The following is a 20,167-nucleotide window of genomic DNA, read 5'->3' as shown; positions in this document are numbered from 1 at the left end:
AAAAATGAATGTTTTTCCAGTTAAAAGAAGTTGTTATACTTACAAATTCTGTACACATTCTAGGGTACAAATAATTCTTTTGATGTCACAGATATGGTTTTAATCCACCAATTAAAGCATTTAATTTTCTATAGAAAAAAAATCTCATTTTGCTAATGTATATTTTTGGTGTACAATTTCAAAATTCATGTTATCTACAGCTAAAGCATTGGTACAAAGGACACAGAAGTCTTTCTTTTCCACCAATAATAGTATATCTGAATCTCAAAGATAAATATTTTGAAAAATTTGGCCTTTTTACAATTTCTGTATTTCTACTACTTACATTCTTACTATTCTCTTTTATTGCACTAATTTTAGTTGTTTTAATCTTTTTTTTGGGGGGCAGCTGGGTGGCTCAGTGGATTGAGAGCCAGGCCTAGAGACTGGAGGTCCTAGGTTCAAGTCCGGCCTTGGACACTTCCAGCTGTGTGACCTTGGGCAAGTCACTTGACCCCTATTGCCCACCCTTACCACTCCTGGGCCAAGGATGGTCCCTAGCCCGGATGAAAAAAAGGAGGAGGGTTGGGCGTGGGGCTAGCAACCCCACCCTGTAAAAACTACATCTGCTAAAGAAACTGCAACCTAAAGTAGGGGCAGCTGGGTTAGCTCAGTGGATTGAGAGCTAGGCCTAGAGACAAAAGGTCCTAGGTTCAAACCTGGGCTCAGACACTTCCCAGCTGGGTGACCCTGAGCGACTGTGTGACCCATTGCCTACTGGTTGTGGCCCTATTCTCCTAGAATGGAGTCCCAGGTTTAAAAAAAAATCTTTTTTTAAATTAAATTTAATTTTTTTCTTAATCTTTTCAAGCCACATTTCTTCAATATAAAGGTATAATATTTCACATTTTAAAATAGACATTAACAAATTTAAGAAAATTATATTAAATCTGATTGTTACTCAGTGTAGTGGTATACGTGTATAATCCTTGATACTGAGAAGGCTGAGGTTACTTGAGTCTAGTTCTGAGTTGTAGTAGAATTAGAGTTGATCAGGTTTCTTCACTAAGTCTGGCACCAATATAGTGGGCTTCCAGGAGTGCAAGGTCATCAGGTTACTTAAATAGGGGAAAATAAGCTCACATTGGAAATAAAGCAGGCCAAAGCTTCTGGCCAAATAGTAGGATTGGATCCTGCCCTTCCAGGTTTGGTGAGATAGGGAGGCCCATATTAAAAAAAAATTTGTTAAAAATTTGAAATGACTATTTATGCCCATTCTTAAGTTATTTCAATTTATTGAAACTTGAGGTTCTTAGGGAAACTAATATATTTTACTTTTAATTTCAGCACACACATATACATGCATCTGTCTATAAATTTATATTTTGCACACCATTAAAATTAAGCAAAGAGCATAACACAACTTATTTGTATCAGGAACCTATGGTGACAAATTGTGATAGTTTTTATGTCTGCATGGATATTTAATATATGATAAATACAATTTTGTCTCACTTGTGCAGACTATATTAAATATGATTTTGTTGTATTCACTATAAGAAGGAAAAAACTTACAATGTAATTTTTGTTTTAGTTGACTTTGACTTGAATTTGTTTTCATTGAAAAAAATTTATGTTTTAATTGTACTAAAACTATTCAATATTTTGTCCATTGTTTTGTACTTCAGTATTGTGAGTCAAGGAAAGGAAGACATGATCCATAGTTTAGCATCCTCAGGGCTAATGGTTTAGAAGAGTAAGAGTAATTGCAAGTGAAGGGCTAATATATTAAAGGGTAAAAGAGATGACACCAAAATGTCAGGAAGATAAAAAATATTCCTTCCTAAATATGATCTGAGGAAACTAAGCATATTCAGTTCTCAATTATCCAGGTTGATGGAGTAGATAAAATTATGATGATTAAAAAACCAACAAAAATTATGCATATTTCTTTGGGAGGTAGAGACAGACTTGATAAGAGACACTGACATTTACTGCCACCACTCCACTCTTCCCCTCCACTAGATAGATCGATCACCTAATCTCTAATCCCAAACCAATATAATCTACATTATAACTTTCAGAACCTTTTAACTGGAATGATTTGAGGTTTATAGAGAAAAGAAGCAGCCCTCAGTTGCTGTGGATAATAAATTCATAGACATTAGGATATGTTATAACTATATGGCATAATTTGTAGCATTGCCTTCTTGTACTGGAAACAAAATACAATTAGAGAAGATTCTTATGCATGGAAATTATCATACTGATTCATGATGACACATTCTAGGATTCAAGTAACATTATTTCTAATTTAAAGCTTGTTACAGCTGGACACAGGATATACTTGTCACAATGGTAATAACATATCCCCCCAAGGAGACATTTTTAATCAGGTGAAAAAAATCCCTGATATTGATTACCAAAGAGTGAATCAACATTTTATTATAGATACAATGGCTCATCAAAGGAGATATTTCTTGAAAACAGAAAAGAAGAATTGACCCATGATCAGGCTCTAAAAATAATGAGTGAACCTATTATTTCATCATATCTTATCTTTCTTCTGGGGTTTCTTTTATAGAAATCTCTCTATTTAGAAAAAGGTGGAGGATGGAAAATTAAAGGTAAATGAAAAATTAAAACAATATTTCTGCATTTCTACCAAACTTTGTGAAATTGTTTTAGAAGGTTCTCATACACCCTAAAAGGCAACTGGATAATTAAAGTTAATGTGAAGTCTTTTTTATTGCTATCAAATCAAGTAAATATTAAAAATATGCCTTCATGTTTTTCTATAATGCAAAAGGAAGCAGCAAAATGATGATTATGCAGTCCTCCCTCCCAGCCTCCATGGTAATACTGGAAAAGACAAGTTATGAACTATATATGTTTTTCACACTTACTTTCTTTTCTTTTAACTTGAGATCCTTGTCTCTTTTCAAAAGTTGTAATTATCTAGAGGTGAGTTCTTTAATCCAATATTTAATTGTATTTATTTATGAGATCAATAAAAAAACATTCCCAACTCAATACCAGCTTAGGGCAAAAACATAACAAATCAACTGTCACAAGTAGGTACAGACATTGCTCAGGGAATACTACTTCAAGATGAATATATAGCAAGTTGACTCTAAATTTTTATCCAGTTAATTAACTTTAATTAAATAATTAATACTAGGTCAAAAAGTAGGAAAGTCACATTTTCTATTTTTCACCATTTCTTTCAACATAGAAAACATATTATATTTATTCTTCTACGTAGGCATATGTAACAATGACTTGGAATTTGTAATCAGGTCAAAGCAATAACACTTGAATGAAAGTGAACAGATGTGCTCATGCACACACATAGATCTTATTTCAAATACCTCACTACAATCCAAATTCAGGTTCTGTCCTCCAATTTCCAATTTCAGAATTTCAATCTGGTAATACCATTCCTTTTTAATTGTTGTGTACCATATATCACCCTCATACAAACTTGGTTCAATTCCTCCCATAACCTAGGAAGAGAAATATTCACAAACAAAAGAGAAAAGAGGAATTAAGGACAAAGTATATTCAACAGATTAATTAATAATGCACAATTCAAGAAAGATTCATTATTCCACTATTATGTTTGAAGTATTTTGCTAGGCACTGTGGATACAAAGACAAAAATGAAAACCAATCCCTGTCCATAATTAAATTATTATGTTTTTTCCCTCTTGTGTAAGAAGAATTGCATTATATGGCTTGTTCCTTAAAATGACTTTCTATTTCTTCCAAAGGAATAACCTCACAATATTTGACAAATTTAACACTACAGTGATCAAGCTGGAACAAACTGTTCAGTTCCACAGGCATCAGTGTCAAAAAGTAAAAAAAAGCAAGAGGCTCAAACTCGTAAAAAATTATATTCTTCTACTCTTTCCTTCAGCAAAATAACAAAAACACAATGAAGAACACCACCATTTGTACTCTTTACATATGGAAGTGGTTAATCTCTTCCTTTGTGGTGAGGGGAGAGGCATCATTTTATTGCAAGTGCCATTCCATCTCATCCATTATCTCCTGTCTGATCTTCAGTCTTGTGCTGGAAGAAAAGGAAAAACACCTTTTCTTCCCCATTTCCTGGGAGGAGAAGAAAAGCCATTTCACAAGTCTCCAATCCAGTCTCCTGCCTAAGGAGAAGGAGAATAATAACATTCCTTCAGCTCCAGAAATTGTTCCCTTTCCTAAAATGCCTAAAGCTCTTAGAGGACTCTACTCTGAAGACAAACCCCTATGAATAAAGAAAATCTCAATTATTAACAAATTCCACTTCCAAAGCCTTCCTATCCAATAATTCTGAATCCCTTGTCATCATACAAGCCCCTTTATTCCTATATGCCTCAGCATTATCCCCACATATCTTACTCTCAAGTACCTATCCTTTCCATTGTTTTTGTTTTTTTTTTCCTATCTGGCATTCCTGTTCCATAGGCAACAAATTTTCATTCCTTTTATTGTCTGTGCTTTTATTGGAACCTAGTTCTCTCCTGATGATACAATTTCCCTAGCTTTTCAAGAATGGCTGTACTTTTACTCAGCCTCTTCATTCCCCACATACTGGTTGAAATGCGGGAGATGGAATACTCCTTATACCCCATTACTTTCTAGTTCTCCTTTTTACTACTATCATGTAGTAACTTTTCCCCATTTGAATTTTATTCAATCCATTTCTTCTAGCCAATCAAAATTCTGGTAGTTCTTGTCTATAGATCTCTAGGCTATTCATTTCTTTCCTCATTGAGTTGTGCCTGGTTCACAGGTCTAGAAATATATTTAAAATTCAGTTTTATATTTTGGCTCCAAATTATCTATTTCCCACCTCCTTTTCCTCTATTTTGAAAACAAAGAAAAAAATCAGTTACAAACATGTAAAGTCAAGCAAAACAGATTCCCATATTCTCTATGCCAAAAAAGAAAAATATTCCTCAATTTGCAATAAGCTCATCTCCTCTGGTGAGTAGGTTTTTATCATGAATGTTCTATAATTATGGTTGATCCTTGTGTTGATAAGAGGTCTTAAATCTTGCTCATCTCTGTTTATTGTATAAATTGTTTTCAGAGTTTTGATTACTTCTCTTTGCATCAGATCATACTAATCTTCCCAGGTTTCTTTGAAAGTATCCCTCTTATCATTTCTTACATTTCTTACTTATTTTGCATTTTCCTAATTGGTAGGGAAGTGTAGTTTGAGATTTGGTACTGCTGAGTCCCTTTCTTTCCCACTTTCCCCATCATTTTCTTGATATTTTTGATTTTTTGTTCCTCCAGGTTAATTTTTATTGGTTACATACAAAAATGCTAATGATTTGGGTAGTTTTATTTTAAATCTTGCAATTTTGCTTAAGTTAATTATTTTCATTAGTTTATTAGTTTATTCTAGGGTTCTCAAAGTAAAACATCATATCATCTGCAATTTCATTTCTTCCTTGCCTATTTTTATTCCTTTGATTTCCTTTTTTTGTCTTATTGCAATGGCTAAAATTTCTAGCACTGTATTGAAATAACGATGATAATAGATATGTCTTGCTTTACTTCTGTTCTTATTATAAAGGCCTCTAGCTTATCCCCATTTTAGATAATCCTTGATCATGGTCTTAGAGAGATGCTACTTATTGTTTTAAACAAAGCTTCATTTATTCTAATGTTTCCTAGTGTTTTTAAAAATAGGAATGAGTATTACATTTTGTGAAAAACCTCTGTATCAACTGATATAACTATAAGTTTTTGTTGTTTTTGCTATTAATATGATCAATTATGGTTATAGTTCCTCTACATTCTTTGAGAAATACCTCTTCTCCTTTCCTTACTTCACATCACTGTATTTTCTTTCCTCTCTATATCACATGAAGAAATGGCCCTTTTGGCTTTAAAACTGTGCATAGTCTTTCATCCAGCAATAACACTACTAGATGTGTATCCAAAAGAGATAAGAAAAAACCATTTGCACAAAAATATTTATATTAGTTCTTTTTATGGTAGTAAAGAATTCAAAATTTAGGGATATTTATTAATTGGGAAATGGGTGAACAAATTGTGGTATATGACTGTAATGGAATGCTATTATGCTATTAAAAACATGATGAATTCAGAAAAACTTGGATGATTTATATGAACTGAAGCAAAGTAAAGTGAACAGAACTAGGAGAATACTGAACATAGTAACTGTAATATTGTATGATGAATATCTTTGAATGACAACTATTCTCAGCAAAACCATGATCTAAGACAACCTCAAAGGGCATATGATAAAAAATGACTTCCACTTCCAGAGAAAGAGCTGATGGAGTTTGAATGCAGACTATGACATGTTATATTGAACTTTCTTTTTTTCTTTGAGTTTTCTTCTATAAAATGGTTAATATAGAAAAATGTTTTACGTGATTGTACATGTAAAATCTAAATCAGATTGTTAACTGTTTCAGGGAGGAGTAGGGAAGGGATGAAGGGAAGGAAATAATTCAAAATTAAAAAACTGTTTTGCATGTAATTGGAGCAAAATAAAAGATTATTTTAAAACAATAATACTATAACCTTCTAAAAAAAAAGAAGAGGTCTTTCTCCAGGATAAGGCAAATCTACATGTAGTCATCCAATTCCATCCCAAATTCTCTAGCAGATTGCTTCTTTATCATATCTACTCTCTCACTTATCTTCAGTTTGCCTATTGGCTGCTTCTCCATACCCATGTCTTCTCCTTCCTCAAACACACCTGACCACTTGATCTATCCATTACTTCTCATATCTTTCCTCTCTTTTGTGGCTAAACTTCTTTTTAAAAATTTGTTTATTTAATTAATTTATTTAGAATATTTTTCTATGGTTACATGATTCATGTTCTTTCCCTCCCTTCTTGCCTCCCCCCTCCCAGAGCTAATGAGCAATTCCATTGGGTTTTATATGTATCATTGTTCAAAAGCTTTTTCAATATTATTAATATTTGCAGTAGAGTGATCATTTAAAGTCAACATCCCCAATCATATTCCCATTGAAACATGTGATGAATCATATGTTTTTCTTCTATGTTTCTACTCCCAAAGTTCTTTCTCTGGATATGGATAGTGTTCTTTCTCATAAATTCCTAAGAATTGTCCTGGATCATTGCATTGCTGCTAGTAGAGAAGTCCATTACTGTGGTTAAACTTCTTGAGAAAACCATGTATTATAGTTGTCTCAAATTTCTTTCCTCTTATTGCCTTTTCATTCTCTGCAATACAGCTTTATCATTCAACTCAAATTACTTTCTCTAAAGTTACTAGTGATTGATCTCTTAATTGTCTTATCCTTCTTGATCTCTCTGCAACATAATACTTAAATATTCATCATCTTGATAGTTTTCTCTTGTTTTTTTTTCTTCTGGACAATACTTCCTCTTCATTCTCTTCCTATTATTTGAGCATTCCTTTGCAATCTCCTTTGCTTTATCTTTGTTCCACCAGATTTTGTCTCAGGGCTTCTTCTTTTCTTCCTTTATACTATTTCACTTGTGTGATCTCATCAACTCTCAAGGATTCAAATATCATTTCTGTGTTGATGATTCTCTGATCTCCTTATCTGGCTCTCATCTCTCTCCTGACCCTTAATCTCCTATCTCTAATTGCCTATTGGATAACTCAAATTGGATGCCCTATGGATATTTAAAATTCAACATGTCCAAAACTGAACTCATTATCTTACCCTCAAAAACCTTTTACTCACCCACTTTTCCTTATTAAAGACACTACTATTTTCTCAATCATCCAGATTCTCAAACTAGGTATCAACCTTGACTATTAATTCTCTGTCACACAGTATATTCAACTTTTTGCAATGGCCTGCTAATTTTACCTTTGCAACATCTTTTAAATATGTACTCTTCTCTCCTCTGACATTGAAACTAACTGTATGTAATCAATCAGTCAATAAACATTTATTAAACTTCCATTATGTCAGATACTGCACAGGCCCACACACACCTCAAGACTGGAATACTGGAAAAGCCTGCTGGTTAATCTCCCTATCTCAAGTCTCTCCCCACTTAATCCATCCTCTACTCAGTTGTTAAAGTGATCATCCTAAAGCTGAGGTTCAACTGTATCACTCTCCTACTCCATGACCTCCAGGATTAACTGTTTTGGGCACTGGAAACATTTCATAACTGATTCCCTTTCACTTTCCTGTCTTCTTATATATTACTTCTTTACATGTATTCCACAATGCAGTGAACCTTGCCTCTTTGTTATTCTTCACACAATATATTTCATCTTTTAATTCTAGGAATTTTCATTACCTGCCCCTTATGTCCTGGATGCCCAGGAATTCTCTCTTTATCTTCTCTGCCTCCTTGCTTTCTTGAATTCCTTAAAAACCTCAGCTAAAATCTCCTATTCTACAGGAGGCTTTTCCTAATCCTCCCTATTCTAGTGTCTTCTCTTTTTATAATTTCCATTTATGCGCATGTACATACATATAAGTGTATAGCTTATTTGTATAAAATTGTTTGAAATCTATATTTGACTGGGAGCTCAAGGGGAGAGGATTATTTTTTAAAAAACTTTTTTTATTATTCCCATTATTTAGCACAGTGCCTGGAATATACATTTTCTTAGTAAGTATTTATTGATTGTCTGTCTGGTTGAATTACAGTGGCTCTGAGAATTTACCCTTCAGTGAAAACAGAGGGAGGTATTTGGCAACTGTTCCTTCACCAAGAGGAATCTTTATAATTTTTTCCCTTTTCCTATTTACTCAGTTGGAGGAGATCAGCAAAAAAAGGATAATTCAATCTTAAGTATCCTCAACTTTTTAGTCCTCTTAATTCTGTATTCACATAATGGACACCACATGTACTCTTGTATTTGTTTAGGAGTGTAATCTTCTAGAACCTTTTTTTTTAAAATTTTAAACCCTTAACTTCTGTGTATTGACTTATAGGTGGAAGATTGGTAAGGGTAGGCACTGGGGATCAAGTGACTTGCCCAGGGTCACACAGCTGGGAAGTGTCTGAGGCCGGATTTGAACCTAGAACCTCCTGTCTCTAGGCCTGGCTCTCAATCCACTGAGCTACCCAGCTGCCCCTCTTCTAGAACCTTTAATTTGTGGAATAGGTAAAGTTATAAAGGCTTAGGCACAACTTACAAATATTATATATAAAGAAATTATGTATACATATATCTATGTAAATATATACATGTATATCAGTAAAATTGTGTTAGGTATGATTTCTACTTTTCTTCCTCTTTCTCAGACAGCTCATGTAGCAAAATTTTCTGTTTGCATTAAGAAACGGACTACTATAAGAGGAAGAATAAAGAGGAATCATAATGGAAAATGAGAGAAGAATGAAATAACTTAAAGTATGAGAAATGAAGAAGAAAATAGCATTTAAATATGATCATTAGCATTTCACTGTATATGCATGCACATTTTATAGCCAACTTTATGTATAACTATCCTGAAAGAGATTAAGAACTCTTTCCCCATCAATCATAGTTTTCACCCATTTAAGATTAAAAGATACCCACAAGACTACCTCCACTGGTACCAGTTCTGTCTCTTGGTAATCCTGCACCACACATCTGTATGGAGAAAATATTAGGTATCTTTGCTTGTTTCACAAGGGAATCAAAGAATGTCTCCAATGAACTTGATGGCTACAGAGAATTAAATCAAAATTATAATTACTTTGTTATTACTCATATTTTGGTTACTAATTATCATGGATAGAAGAACTAGCAAAATTCACTAAATTATATTTCCCTTATGAAAAAGAATAAACAAATTCATAATAAAAATAATTTAGAAATCATGGGCAGAATTTCCTGACTTTAAAATTTCTCTTTATGTTTGGCTTAATTGCTGTAATATTTGTTCATATTTATTACTATACACTCTTGAAAGACATTATTACATTTACTATCACAGCTTATGTAGAGGTCAAAGGTAAGGTGACACTAACGGTGAAAGTATATTAGAAATCTCTGAAAGATATATTTGCCTAGGAATAAGACTGACCTCTTCAGACCCCTTCTATCCTTTTTGATTCAGTCTTCTTTCATATCTATCTATCTATCTATCTATCTATCTATCTGTCTGTCTGTCTATCTATCTATCTATTTATCTGTCTCCATTTTCAAGCTCTGTCCTCCTGTCTTTTGGGACCCCACTGAAACTGTGTCCAGTTTCTTCAAAATTTTGTTGAAAATATAAACATCATTAGAATATTTATAGCAATGAATAATTTTAAATCCTTAAACTTCAAAAAATTTCATGTTTACCCAGTTCATTGGAATCTCATAAAGTATCTCAAAGAATATTTTATCTGTCTTCCTTGAAAATGAAAACATGGGAGAGAGAGAAATGTCTTTCTTATGTAGTCAATCAAAACTTTTTAAACATAATTACTTGTCTTCAGACCTGGAGAATGCTCTTTCTAGGGCAATTATAAAACAAACAGCCCAGTTATCCCATTTAATTTTACATAGTTGAATGACATGAAAACACTGGCATGAGAGATTCCTCAATTTGCCATTAACAAGGGAATTTCAACTTCTGTCCCATTTGGGTGGACTTCCATATCATAAATAGAATTACTGTCCTAATTAGAAGAAAACTTCTAGTTTTCTATTAAAATGGTAGAAATACCTGTAGTATAAATTGCCATGAGAACAAAATTGTTCTTTAAAAATTTTAATGTACTCTATAGAAAAGACAGGACATCACCTATGAAAGCAATCTATTTCAATATTTACAGCCCCAACTACAACTAACTTTTCAGTTTGATTAGAGTTATATCTGCAGTAATGTAATAGTTTTCCTTAATGATATTTTGTTCTTTTGGAAAATTAATACAGTAGTCTTTCAAGACTGCTTCATAGTTCATTCTCATTGCCTGAGGTCTACCTTCCCTCTAATCAGAAAGATCTTTTCTTTCACTTTCCCCTTACAAAAGGACACATTAAGAATTTTTGCAGGGAGCAGCTGGGAGTATCCTAGATTCAAATGTGGTTTCAGACAGTTCCTGCCTGTGTGACCTTGGGCAAATGACTTAATCCTATTGCCTATCCCCTATCACACTTTTTATTATATAGTACTGATTCTAAGATGAAAAGTAAGGGTTTAAAAAAATAATTTGTGTAGTCTTTACCTATACTAATTGAAACTCTCAAATATAGATAAATATTTAAAATAAAATTGACACTTTTCCACTTAACACTATTAACTATATGTAACTAGAGAACAACAAATCAATTCTTACAATAATACATGATATTAAGGGTATTTCTTCTAGGAAGCTTTACATATAAAGCTTTATAGGAAGCTTTAATTCATATTTCAAAAGATGACTGAGTTTATAAAATATATTCTTAGATATAAGGGAATTTTTAATGTTAAGGTTTTTTTTTACTATAGTTCTTAACATTGAGCATCCATTCCTATCTGCTTTATTTCCAAATTTATAGGAATTATCTATCCATTATTCTAATTATTTCAGAGAAGCCAAGATTAGAAAATTAATCTATGACAGTGGAAAGTCTTACCTTGGCTAATATGGCATATGCAAGTCCAAGTATTCCATCCCATTTAGTTTTTGGTAAAAAAAAATCTTCAGATTCAAAAATAATAGCAATGTTGACAAGAAACGTACTATTGAATCCCTTGGGAATAGTAACCACATCTTCACCAACTGATCCCGTCCAGCTTCCTTGTGTATATTTAACATTGATATTCAAATTTTTGGAGTGATATGTCCTAGACCTACAAATTAAATAAAATTAATTTGATCTGTGTCATCAAAATTTTTTAAGGGTTGTTTAAGAGTTAGAGATAGTTCTTCACAGTGATATATATTGACTAGATAGTATGCAATAGTAAAAGACATATTTTTACATTATGAATTAATGATAAACATACTCCGTTTGGCAAAAACTCATTTAACTTCATTGATTTCCAATTTCCTCCTTTATAAAGAAGAAAACTGGAAATTAGTGAGTTTAAATTAGTTTAATCACAAGACCATTTCCTCCTCTAGAATTAAATGATTATAAATTTCTATGAAAGTGTTTCTTTTCCACATTTATAGGGAAGTGTTGAAGCATTAAAATAGGACCATAGGCTATAGAGAATTGTGCTGTTAGTGATTGGCAACCAGATAGCAATTTAAATGAGCTCCCCCAATTATATTGGGGCAGAATGAGATGGCTCTCATTCTGATGCTAGAAAAGAAACATATACATATATGATCAACATATATGTATGTATGCACATGTATGTGTATGCATATACACATATATAATGCATATTACATATTACATATATATTTTAACACTGTGGTAAGAACTATAAAAAGATATCTCTGAGCCTACTATAACTTGACCAAGAAAAATTGAATTGCCTCTTCCCCTCTCTATTTTCAGTCTTCAATATTTCTTATACAAAATTGGATGGGTTGAGATGAGAAGATAAGTATTTCTTGACTACTTGTTTTATACTGCTGAACTAGGGTTTATCTAAGTGAAAATAAATATCATCTTTGTACAAGCATCTGAAAAGGAAATTAATTTGACAGAGATTTAGATCTAATATATATGTCTGAATCATTTATTTTGCTCTTGCCCACCCTATATGACCTACTTCCTGGTGGGGATGTCACCTGGAAATATGAGTTAATTTAATATTTGAGTTATCTTTAGGGCACTATTACTCAAGTTAAAATCTGATTTCTTAAATGAATATTTATAGTATCTCACATAATACCAGCATAGTGCTTGGAAGTACTTGAAAGAAGTTTTAAAAAATCAAATAAGGGAAGTGGCAGAGAGATTAGACAGGTTGGAAAAAAATTAATGAAGAGGACACCTTCCTAAAAATGAGAATTAGCCAAATGGATATGGAAGCAAAAAAAAAAATGAACAAATGAAAAAAAACCCTGAAGAAAACAACCTCCCAAAGATTAGGAGGATCTAAAACACTTCTTCCTTACCGAGAAGAATTGGCCAAATGGAAAAGAAAAACCAAAAGCTTAAGGAAAAAAAATAACTCCCTAAAATTGAGAATTGGAAAATGGAAGCTAATGATTTCATAAGAAATTAGGAAACATAAAACAAAATTAAAAAATCCAAATCAAAGAAGAATTTAAAAAAAGAAGAAAAATAGAAGAAAATCTGAAATAGTTCACTGGAAAAACAACTGACCTGGAAAATAGAACCAGGAGAGCTCATCATTAGAATATCTGAAAGTCATGATTGAAAAAAGAGCTTGGACACCATGTTACAAGAAATCATCAGGGAAACCTGTCCTGATATCTTTGAACCAGAAGAGAAAATAGAAATGGGAAAGAGTCCATCAAAAACCACATTAAAGAGATCTCCAAATAAAATATCCCAGGACTGTTATGGACAAATTTTCAAAGTGGGAACAACATACATAGTTAGTCTGCCATAGAAAATTATCTTACCTTTCAGGGAAATGGACAGAGAAATAAACATAGGTGAGGAAGGACAAGAGGGAGTGTGAATTGGGGGAGACGGTGGATATTTGAACAGTCAAAGGCTATTTTCTATATTATGGAAACACACAGTTTGTAATCATAACTGTTAATGTAAATGGGATGAACTCAATCATAAAATGAAAAAGGACAGAAGAGTGGATTAAATAACCCAAACTTCACAGTATGCTGTTTATAAGAACACATTTAAAACAGGGAGACATAGAGAGCAAAATTAAAGGTCTGGAACAAAATTTATTATGTTTCAACTAAAGTAAAATAATTAGGAGTAGCAATCATGTCCTCAAACAAAGCAAAAGTAAAATTGATCTAATTAAAAGAGATAAGAAAATTACATCCTGATAAAAGGTATCATAAACAATTAAGCAATATAAATACTAAACACATATGCATGAAATGACAGGACATCCAAATTCCTAAAGGAGAAATTACATGAGTTACAGAAGGAAATAGTAGAACTATACTAGTGGGGACCTCAACCTTCTCTTCTCAGAACTAGATTAATCCAACCAAAGAATAAATAAGAAAGAAGTTAAGTCACTAAAGTAAACTTTAGAAAAGACTGATATGATAGACCTCTGGAGAAAACTGAATGGGAATACACCTTTTTAGCAGAACATGGCATCTTCACAAAAATTGGCCATATGATAGGGCACAGAAAACCATTACCAATAAATATTGAAAAGCAGAAATATTAAATGTATCTGTCTTAGATCATGGTGTAAAAATTACATTCAACACAGAATGTCAAAAAGACCAAAAATTAATTGGAAGTAATTATAAACTTATCCTAAAGGATAAAATAAAGTCAGACCTGAACAATTCAAAAAACATTAACTATTCATGGTTAAGCTGAGTCAAAATAATATAAATGACAGTTCTTCCTAAACTAACTTACCTATTCAATGCCATAACAAACTACCCAAAATTATTTCACTGAGTAGGAAAAAAAATTCATCTGGAAGAACAAAAGGCCAAAAATATCAAGGCAATTAGTGAAAAAATTTGAAGGAAGGTACCAGAACTCAAACTGTATTATAAATTAGAAACTTTCAAAACTTTTTGAAACTGGCTAAGAAACAAAGTAGTGGATCAATGGATTAGGTTAGGCACTCAAAATATAGTAGAAAATGACCAAACTCAGAGTTTGACAAACCTGAAAATCCAAGCTTTTGGAAGAACTTACTATTCTAATAAAACAAACCAAAAACTTCTAGAAAAACTGGAAAATACTATGGTAGAAACTAGGCACAGACCAACACTTCATGTCAGATACCAAGATAAAGTCAAAATGTATGCATGATTTAGAAATAAATATTTTTGCATAAACCAAACCAAATGCAACCAAGATTAGAAGGAAAACAACACCCTGGGGAAATTTTTTTTATAGTATTTCTGCCAAAGATCTAATTTCTCAATTATATAGAGAATGGAGTAAAATTTATAAAAATACAAAGCATTCTCTAATTGACAAATAGTCAAAGGGTATTAATGAGCAATTCTCAGATGAATATGTTAAAACTATCTTTACTCATATGAAAAAATGCTCCAAATTACTATTTATTAGAGAAATGCAAATTATCTCACACCTATCAGACTGGCTAATATACCAAAAAAGGAAGGCCATTAATATTGGAAGGGATGTGGTAAAAATGGAACACTAATACACTGTCAGTGGAGCTCTGAACTTTTGCAACAATTCTGGAGAGCAATTTAGAACTATGCCCAAAGGGCCAAAAAACTATACATACTGTTTGACACATTAACACCACTACAAGTTTGCATCTCAAAGAGATTATGGAGGGGGAAAAAGAATTGTATAGAAAATTATAGCAGCTTTTTGTGTTAGTAACTAATTGGACAACTGATGGTATGTCCATCAATTGAGAAATGACTAAACAATTTGTGGTATATGATTTAATGGAATACTATTGTATCATAAGAAAGGACAAACAAGATGATCACAAAAACAAATCCTGGAATAACTTAAATGAAGTAATGCAAAATGAAGTGAGCATAACCAGAAGAATGTTGCAGACAGTAACAGCAATAATATACTGGTCAACTGTGAATGATTTAACTGTTATTAGCAATGCAAGGAGTCAAGACAACTCAGAGGGTCTTGTGACAAAAAAAAGGCTATTTACCATCATAAAAGGAAATGATAGAGTCTGAAATGTCAGAAAATGATTATTAAAACTTTGTAGAAGGCGTTTCATTCCCTTCCCCTCCTGGAATGCTGACCTGGTTCATCCCATTTTGCATCCTGGCACTGAACCCATGAACTTGAATAAAAAGATGTGGGTGGGACCTCACCAGGCTCTATTTTTCCCTGAACACTGCAGGAGAGGCGGACTGAGAGCATGCGGGAGAAGCAAGACACGTGGTAAGACTTAGATTAGAAACATGGGCTTTAAACTTCTATCTATTTGCTTTTTCTTTACTTCAAGTCATTATTAATAAACTTTATGGAAAATAAGAACTTGGAGATATTAATTTAAATATAACAGATTGTCAACCACTATGGAAAAAATTCTTAATTTTATTTTAAGAAAGCCTCTTAGTATAAAATAAAGATAGGTCAGATTTGCTGCTGCAAAGCATTTTTTTTTGTGGGTTTTTTCTCCACCACCACTGCCACCCCTCCCGAATATGCCCACCACTGCCCCTGCTGTAATGGCCACTGTTTGACCCTTCAACACCAGCTACTCTGGTAAGAAACCCCTCCCATGAATCCATCCCTCCCCCTTTAGCTTAGATAAGGGTGGGATGTTGGAGAAAGGAGTCCAAGCTGTGGGGCTGGTGCTGGCTGCTTTACAGCACCCTGGTTCCCTCTCTTATGGGACACTACCCCCCACTACTCTTCCCTCCTGCTCCCCCTGCCAATGGGATCCAGCTTAAAGCTGAGTCCAGATCCTGGCCCTGACCCCAGACTGGACCGTGGGTGATCCCCCTGTGTAGTGCTGCCCCCCCCCTTCCCCATAGGGAGTTACAGAATTCTAGCTTGGAGCTGAGATAGTTTTTTAGACCAGCAGCACAGTGCAGACACACATAGCAGGAGACCCTAGGCCCCTTGCAAGCTCTTCACCCTCAACCAAGCCCACCCTAAACTAACCCAGGGGGACTTCCACACTCCTGGCTATGAAGGTGGGGACTGAAGAGTTAGCCAGCATGGGGGGTGGGGGTGAGGGGGTTCCTGTGCCACCCTCTAGATCCTGATCCCATCTATTACAGCAGCCAGTAGGGGTAGCTGAGTGGCTCAATGGATTGAGAACCAGGCCAGAGATGGGAGGTCCTAGGTTCAAAATATGGCCTCAGACACTGCCTATCTGTATGGATGAGTCACTGGCAGTTAGAAGCTCCCTGTCAAGTGCCGCTAAGACATAGCTTGCCCCAGTACCCCAACTTTGAAAACATGTGGCCTTTGGACCAGGCTGGAGTAACTCTCTTTTCTCTCTCTCTCCCCACCTCCTCTCTGTCTCTCTGTCTCTCTGTCTCTCTGTCTTTCTGTCTCTCTGTCTCTCTGTCTCTCTGTCTCTCTCTGTCTCTGTCTCTCTCTCTCTCTCATTGTCCCTACCTTCACTCTTCCTATTTGTAAATAAACTACCATAAAAGTCATCCTGACTTGGGTCTTTAATTTTGGAATTGGGTAATCGATTGCTGGCAACCAAAACTCTTAAATATTCAGTCCAAATATAATTTTTACTCCTTATGGGTGTAATTTGGAAAAATAGTTTGGCATCTCTTTACATAGAAGCAGTGTGGTAGAATGGATGGTGGGCTGGATGTGCATCTTTGACAAATACTAATTATTCCATTATGGGCACGTGGGCAAGTCACTCACCCATGTACATGTTATCTTCCCTTACTACCTGCTTATAAGTTCCTTGTTCTTTTATAGAGTGGCTGGCACACAGTAAGAAGTTAAATGCTTGGTGAATGAATGATTCAATCTCTGTGTGATTCAGATAACTCTTTTAAGACTTACATACTAAATGACAAACAATTTACAATCTTTTGGAGGAAGTGTATTCTCACAAGAAAATTCTTGATTTACTGATATTTGTTTAAAGGTGTTATAATTAAAAATAATAAAGGCTGGTATTAAGAGGAAAAGTAATATTTTAATTACCATGGCCATGTTGGTAAAAATATATAAGACCATGTGCCTGGCTAAGATCAATTCAAACTGCCCGCCAGTCTGTACCTTCTCCCATCTTTACTATGTAGCCAAAAAGAGCTCGTCTCAAGCCTGACCTCCAAATTTAAACCATGCTCTACATTGGTTCACATTGGTTGATGTCATCATGTCCAAAACCGGAAACCCATTGAACCATGGAAAATGTAGTCTTAAAGTCTCCCAAATGTCCACAGGAAGTTTGTCATTTAAAATCTCAAAATGAGCCCCAAAATACCTCTAAATGGAACCCCCATAAATTCTAAATAACACAAAGGCATGATAAATGCATAAGGATATATATGTATTTATATATACACATATATAATATTTCTTTAAAAGAAGGAAGCCCATTTTTAAAAAACCCTTACTTTTTGTCTTAGAATATCTGTTAGGCAATAGGGTCACACACCTAAGAAGTATATGAGATCAGATTTGAAACCAGGATCTCCTTTCTCCAGGCCTGACTCTTTAACCACTGAGATACCTAGCTGCCTTAGTTTTGAGTGTTTCAAGTTTGCTTAGCTCACAAATATCACATGCAAATCAAGATTATCAAAAGCTACCATTTCAAAGGGTAAAGAATTAAAACAGCAGTGGTCAGATTAAAAAACAAATGCAAAACAACAAACTCTTCTGAGACATAATGGTCATAGAAAAGTCATATGAGAAGTGTAGGGTTCTATTTTAGGTTACCTGTATATAGCTAGGTGGTGCAATTGATAGAGCAATGAGCCTAGAGTTAGGAGGTCTGAGTTCAAATCCATCCTCTGAAACTTAATGAAGAATGGAAGGAGGAAGGGAGTATTTATTAAGCACCTACTATGTGCCATAGTATAATACTTTATAAATATTATCTCATTTGATTCTTATAACAACCCTCTGACATTGGTGCTATCCTCATTTTACTAAGGCAAGTTTAATATCACACTGGAGATTCTGCCTTTTCTTTTGTCCCTCACATATTGCCTTGTTCCTCACAAACTTCTAAGCCTTGTTGATTCTGTCTTTATAGTACCTTACATTGAACTCCTTTAGTCCATTTAGTAACCTTTACTAAACCAGAGTCTTCTAATTTTTCATTTGCTGAACAATATTTTTTTCTGTTCAATTCATCTACCACGCCAATGGCAAATTGATATTCCTTTAGCATAGATCTGGCCATGCCACTTCCCTGCTCAAGAAACTATTAATTAGTTCTTATCTATAGCATAAAATATAAATCTGAGTGAGTTAAAAACCATTAACATTCTGATTAAAATCAAACTCCTTCAAGTTTTAATACATCTTCAAATTCTTCCTCTTCATACACTATACACTTTCAGCTCTAGTCACACTGATCTGCTTGCTATTCCTCACATAGGACATTTCACTTTCCCACTTTAAACCTGGAATGAACTGACTCTATGCCTCTTTTTCTCTTCCCCAATTTCCTTCAAAGTCTAGCTCCAGGACCACTTCCTGCAGGAACCCTATCATGATTTACACATAGTAAAAATCAAACAGCAATTAAAACAAACAATAGTATCTGTCCTCAAGGAACTTACTCTCCACTGAGGTGATACAGTACATATCCAGACAGGTAAATAAATTGTAATTTAAAAAAATAGAGAACTATCTGTGGAGGGGAGGGAGAGAAAGACCATCTCATTTATCTATCTTATAGAAATGACTTTGGCTATTAGGTGCCATCTCATGATGTTACAGTGGAAAGAACAGTAGATATAGAATAAACACACTCTCTACATGATCTTGTCCAAGTCCCTTGATTTCTTTGCATCTTGGTTTCCTAATTTATCAAATGAAAGAGCTGGGCTGAGTAACCTCTATGGTTCCTCTAAATTTATGATCCGATGATCTCAAGAATAGTGCCGTTAAGGTATTTAGGGATTTCAAAAGACTGAGGAGGGAAGAAAGGAGTTTATTTTAAATAAAGGTTGTCCAAAGGCTCAAATATGTTAGAATGTTGCTTAAATAGGCCAGATTAATTAGGGAAGATAAAGAAATATTATGATATATGATACACGTGTCTATAAATATACATGTTCTATTTTGCTTATATCTCCTTTTATGTTTAGATTATGTATACATTTTAATCTTATCTTACTTAATGGTATAAAATATTGATTTTTTAAAAACTCTTACTTTTTGCTTTAGAACCAATACTATATATTGGTTCCAAGACAGAAGAATGGGGTAAGGGCTGGCAATGGGGTTAAGTGACTTGCTCCGAGTCACACAGCTAGGAAGTATCTGAGGCCAGATTTGAACCTAGCACCTCCTGTCTCTAGGTCTCTCAATCCCCTGAGCTACCCACCTGCCCCTTAAGATATTGACTGATACCTGGTTTATGCCAAACTTGTTTCTAGTTAGTCTAGCAATTTTTACTAAACTGTGATTTCTTATCCCTAAAACCTGGATTTATGATTTTGTCAAGCATAAGATTATGATAATATCTTATTGCTGTTGGTTATATGTCTGTTCTGCACCAC

At 34.0% G+C, this 20,167-nt stretch overlaps 1 protein-coding gene across 2 annotated transcripts in view; it reads right to left on the bottom strand.

Moving 5' to 3' along the window:
- BACE2 (beta-secretase 2) overlaps positions 1 to 20,167 on the bottom strand; it is a 105,898-nt gene that overhangs the window by 29,145 nt on the left and 56,586 nt on the right. For both annotated transcript variants that reach the window (XM_044670311.1, XM_044670312.1), the window contains exons 3-5: positions 11,532 to 11,748; positions 9,516 to 9,644; positions 3,351 to 3,485 (exon numbers count right to left, since the gene is read on the bottom strand). In XM_044670311.1, coding sequence (XP_044526246.1) covers positions 3,351 to 3,485; positions 9,516 to 9,644; positions 11,532 to 11,748 — 481 coding nt within the window. The remainder of the gene's footprint in view (positions 1 to 3,350; positions 3,486 to 9,515; positions 9,645 to 11,531; positions 11,749 to 20,167) is intronic.

The sequence above is a fragment of the Gracilinanus agilis genome, chromosome 3 (assembly GCF_016433145.1).
Source record: "Gracilinanus agilis isolate LMUSP501 chromosome 3, AgileGrace, whole genome shotgun sequence".
Lineage (NCBI taxonomy): Eukaryota > Metazoa > Chordata > Mammalia > Didelphimorphia > Didelphidae > Gracilinanus > Gracilinanus agilis.
The sequence above is the reverse complement of the archived record's forward strand: the minus strand, read 5'-3'. Positions and strand labels throughout refer to the sequence as shown.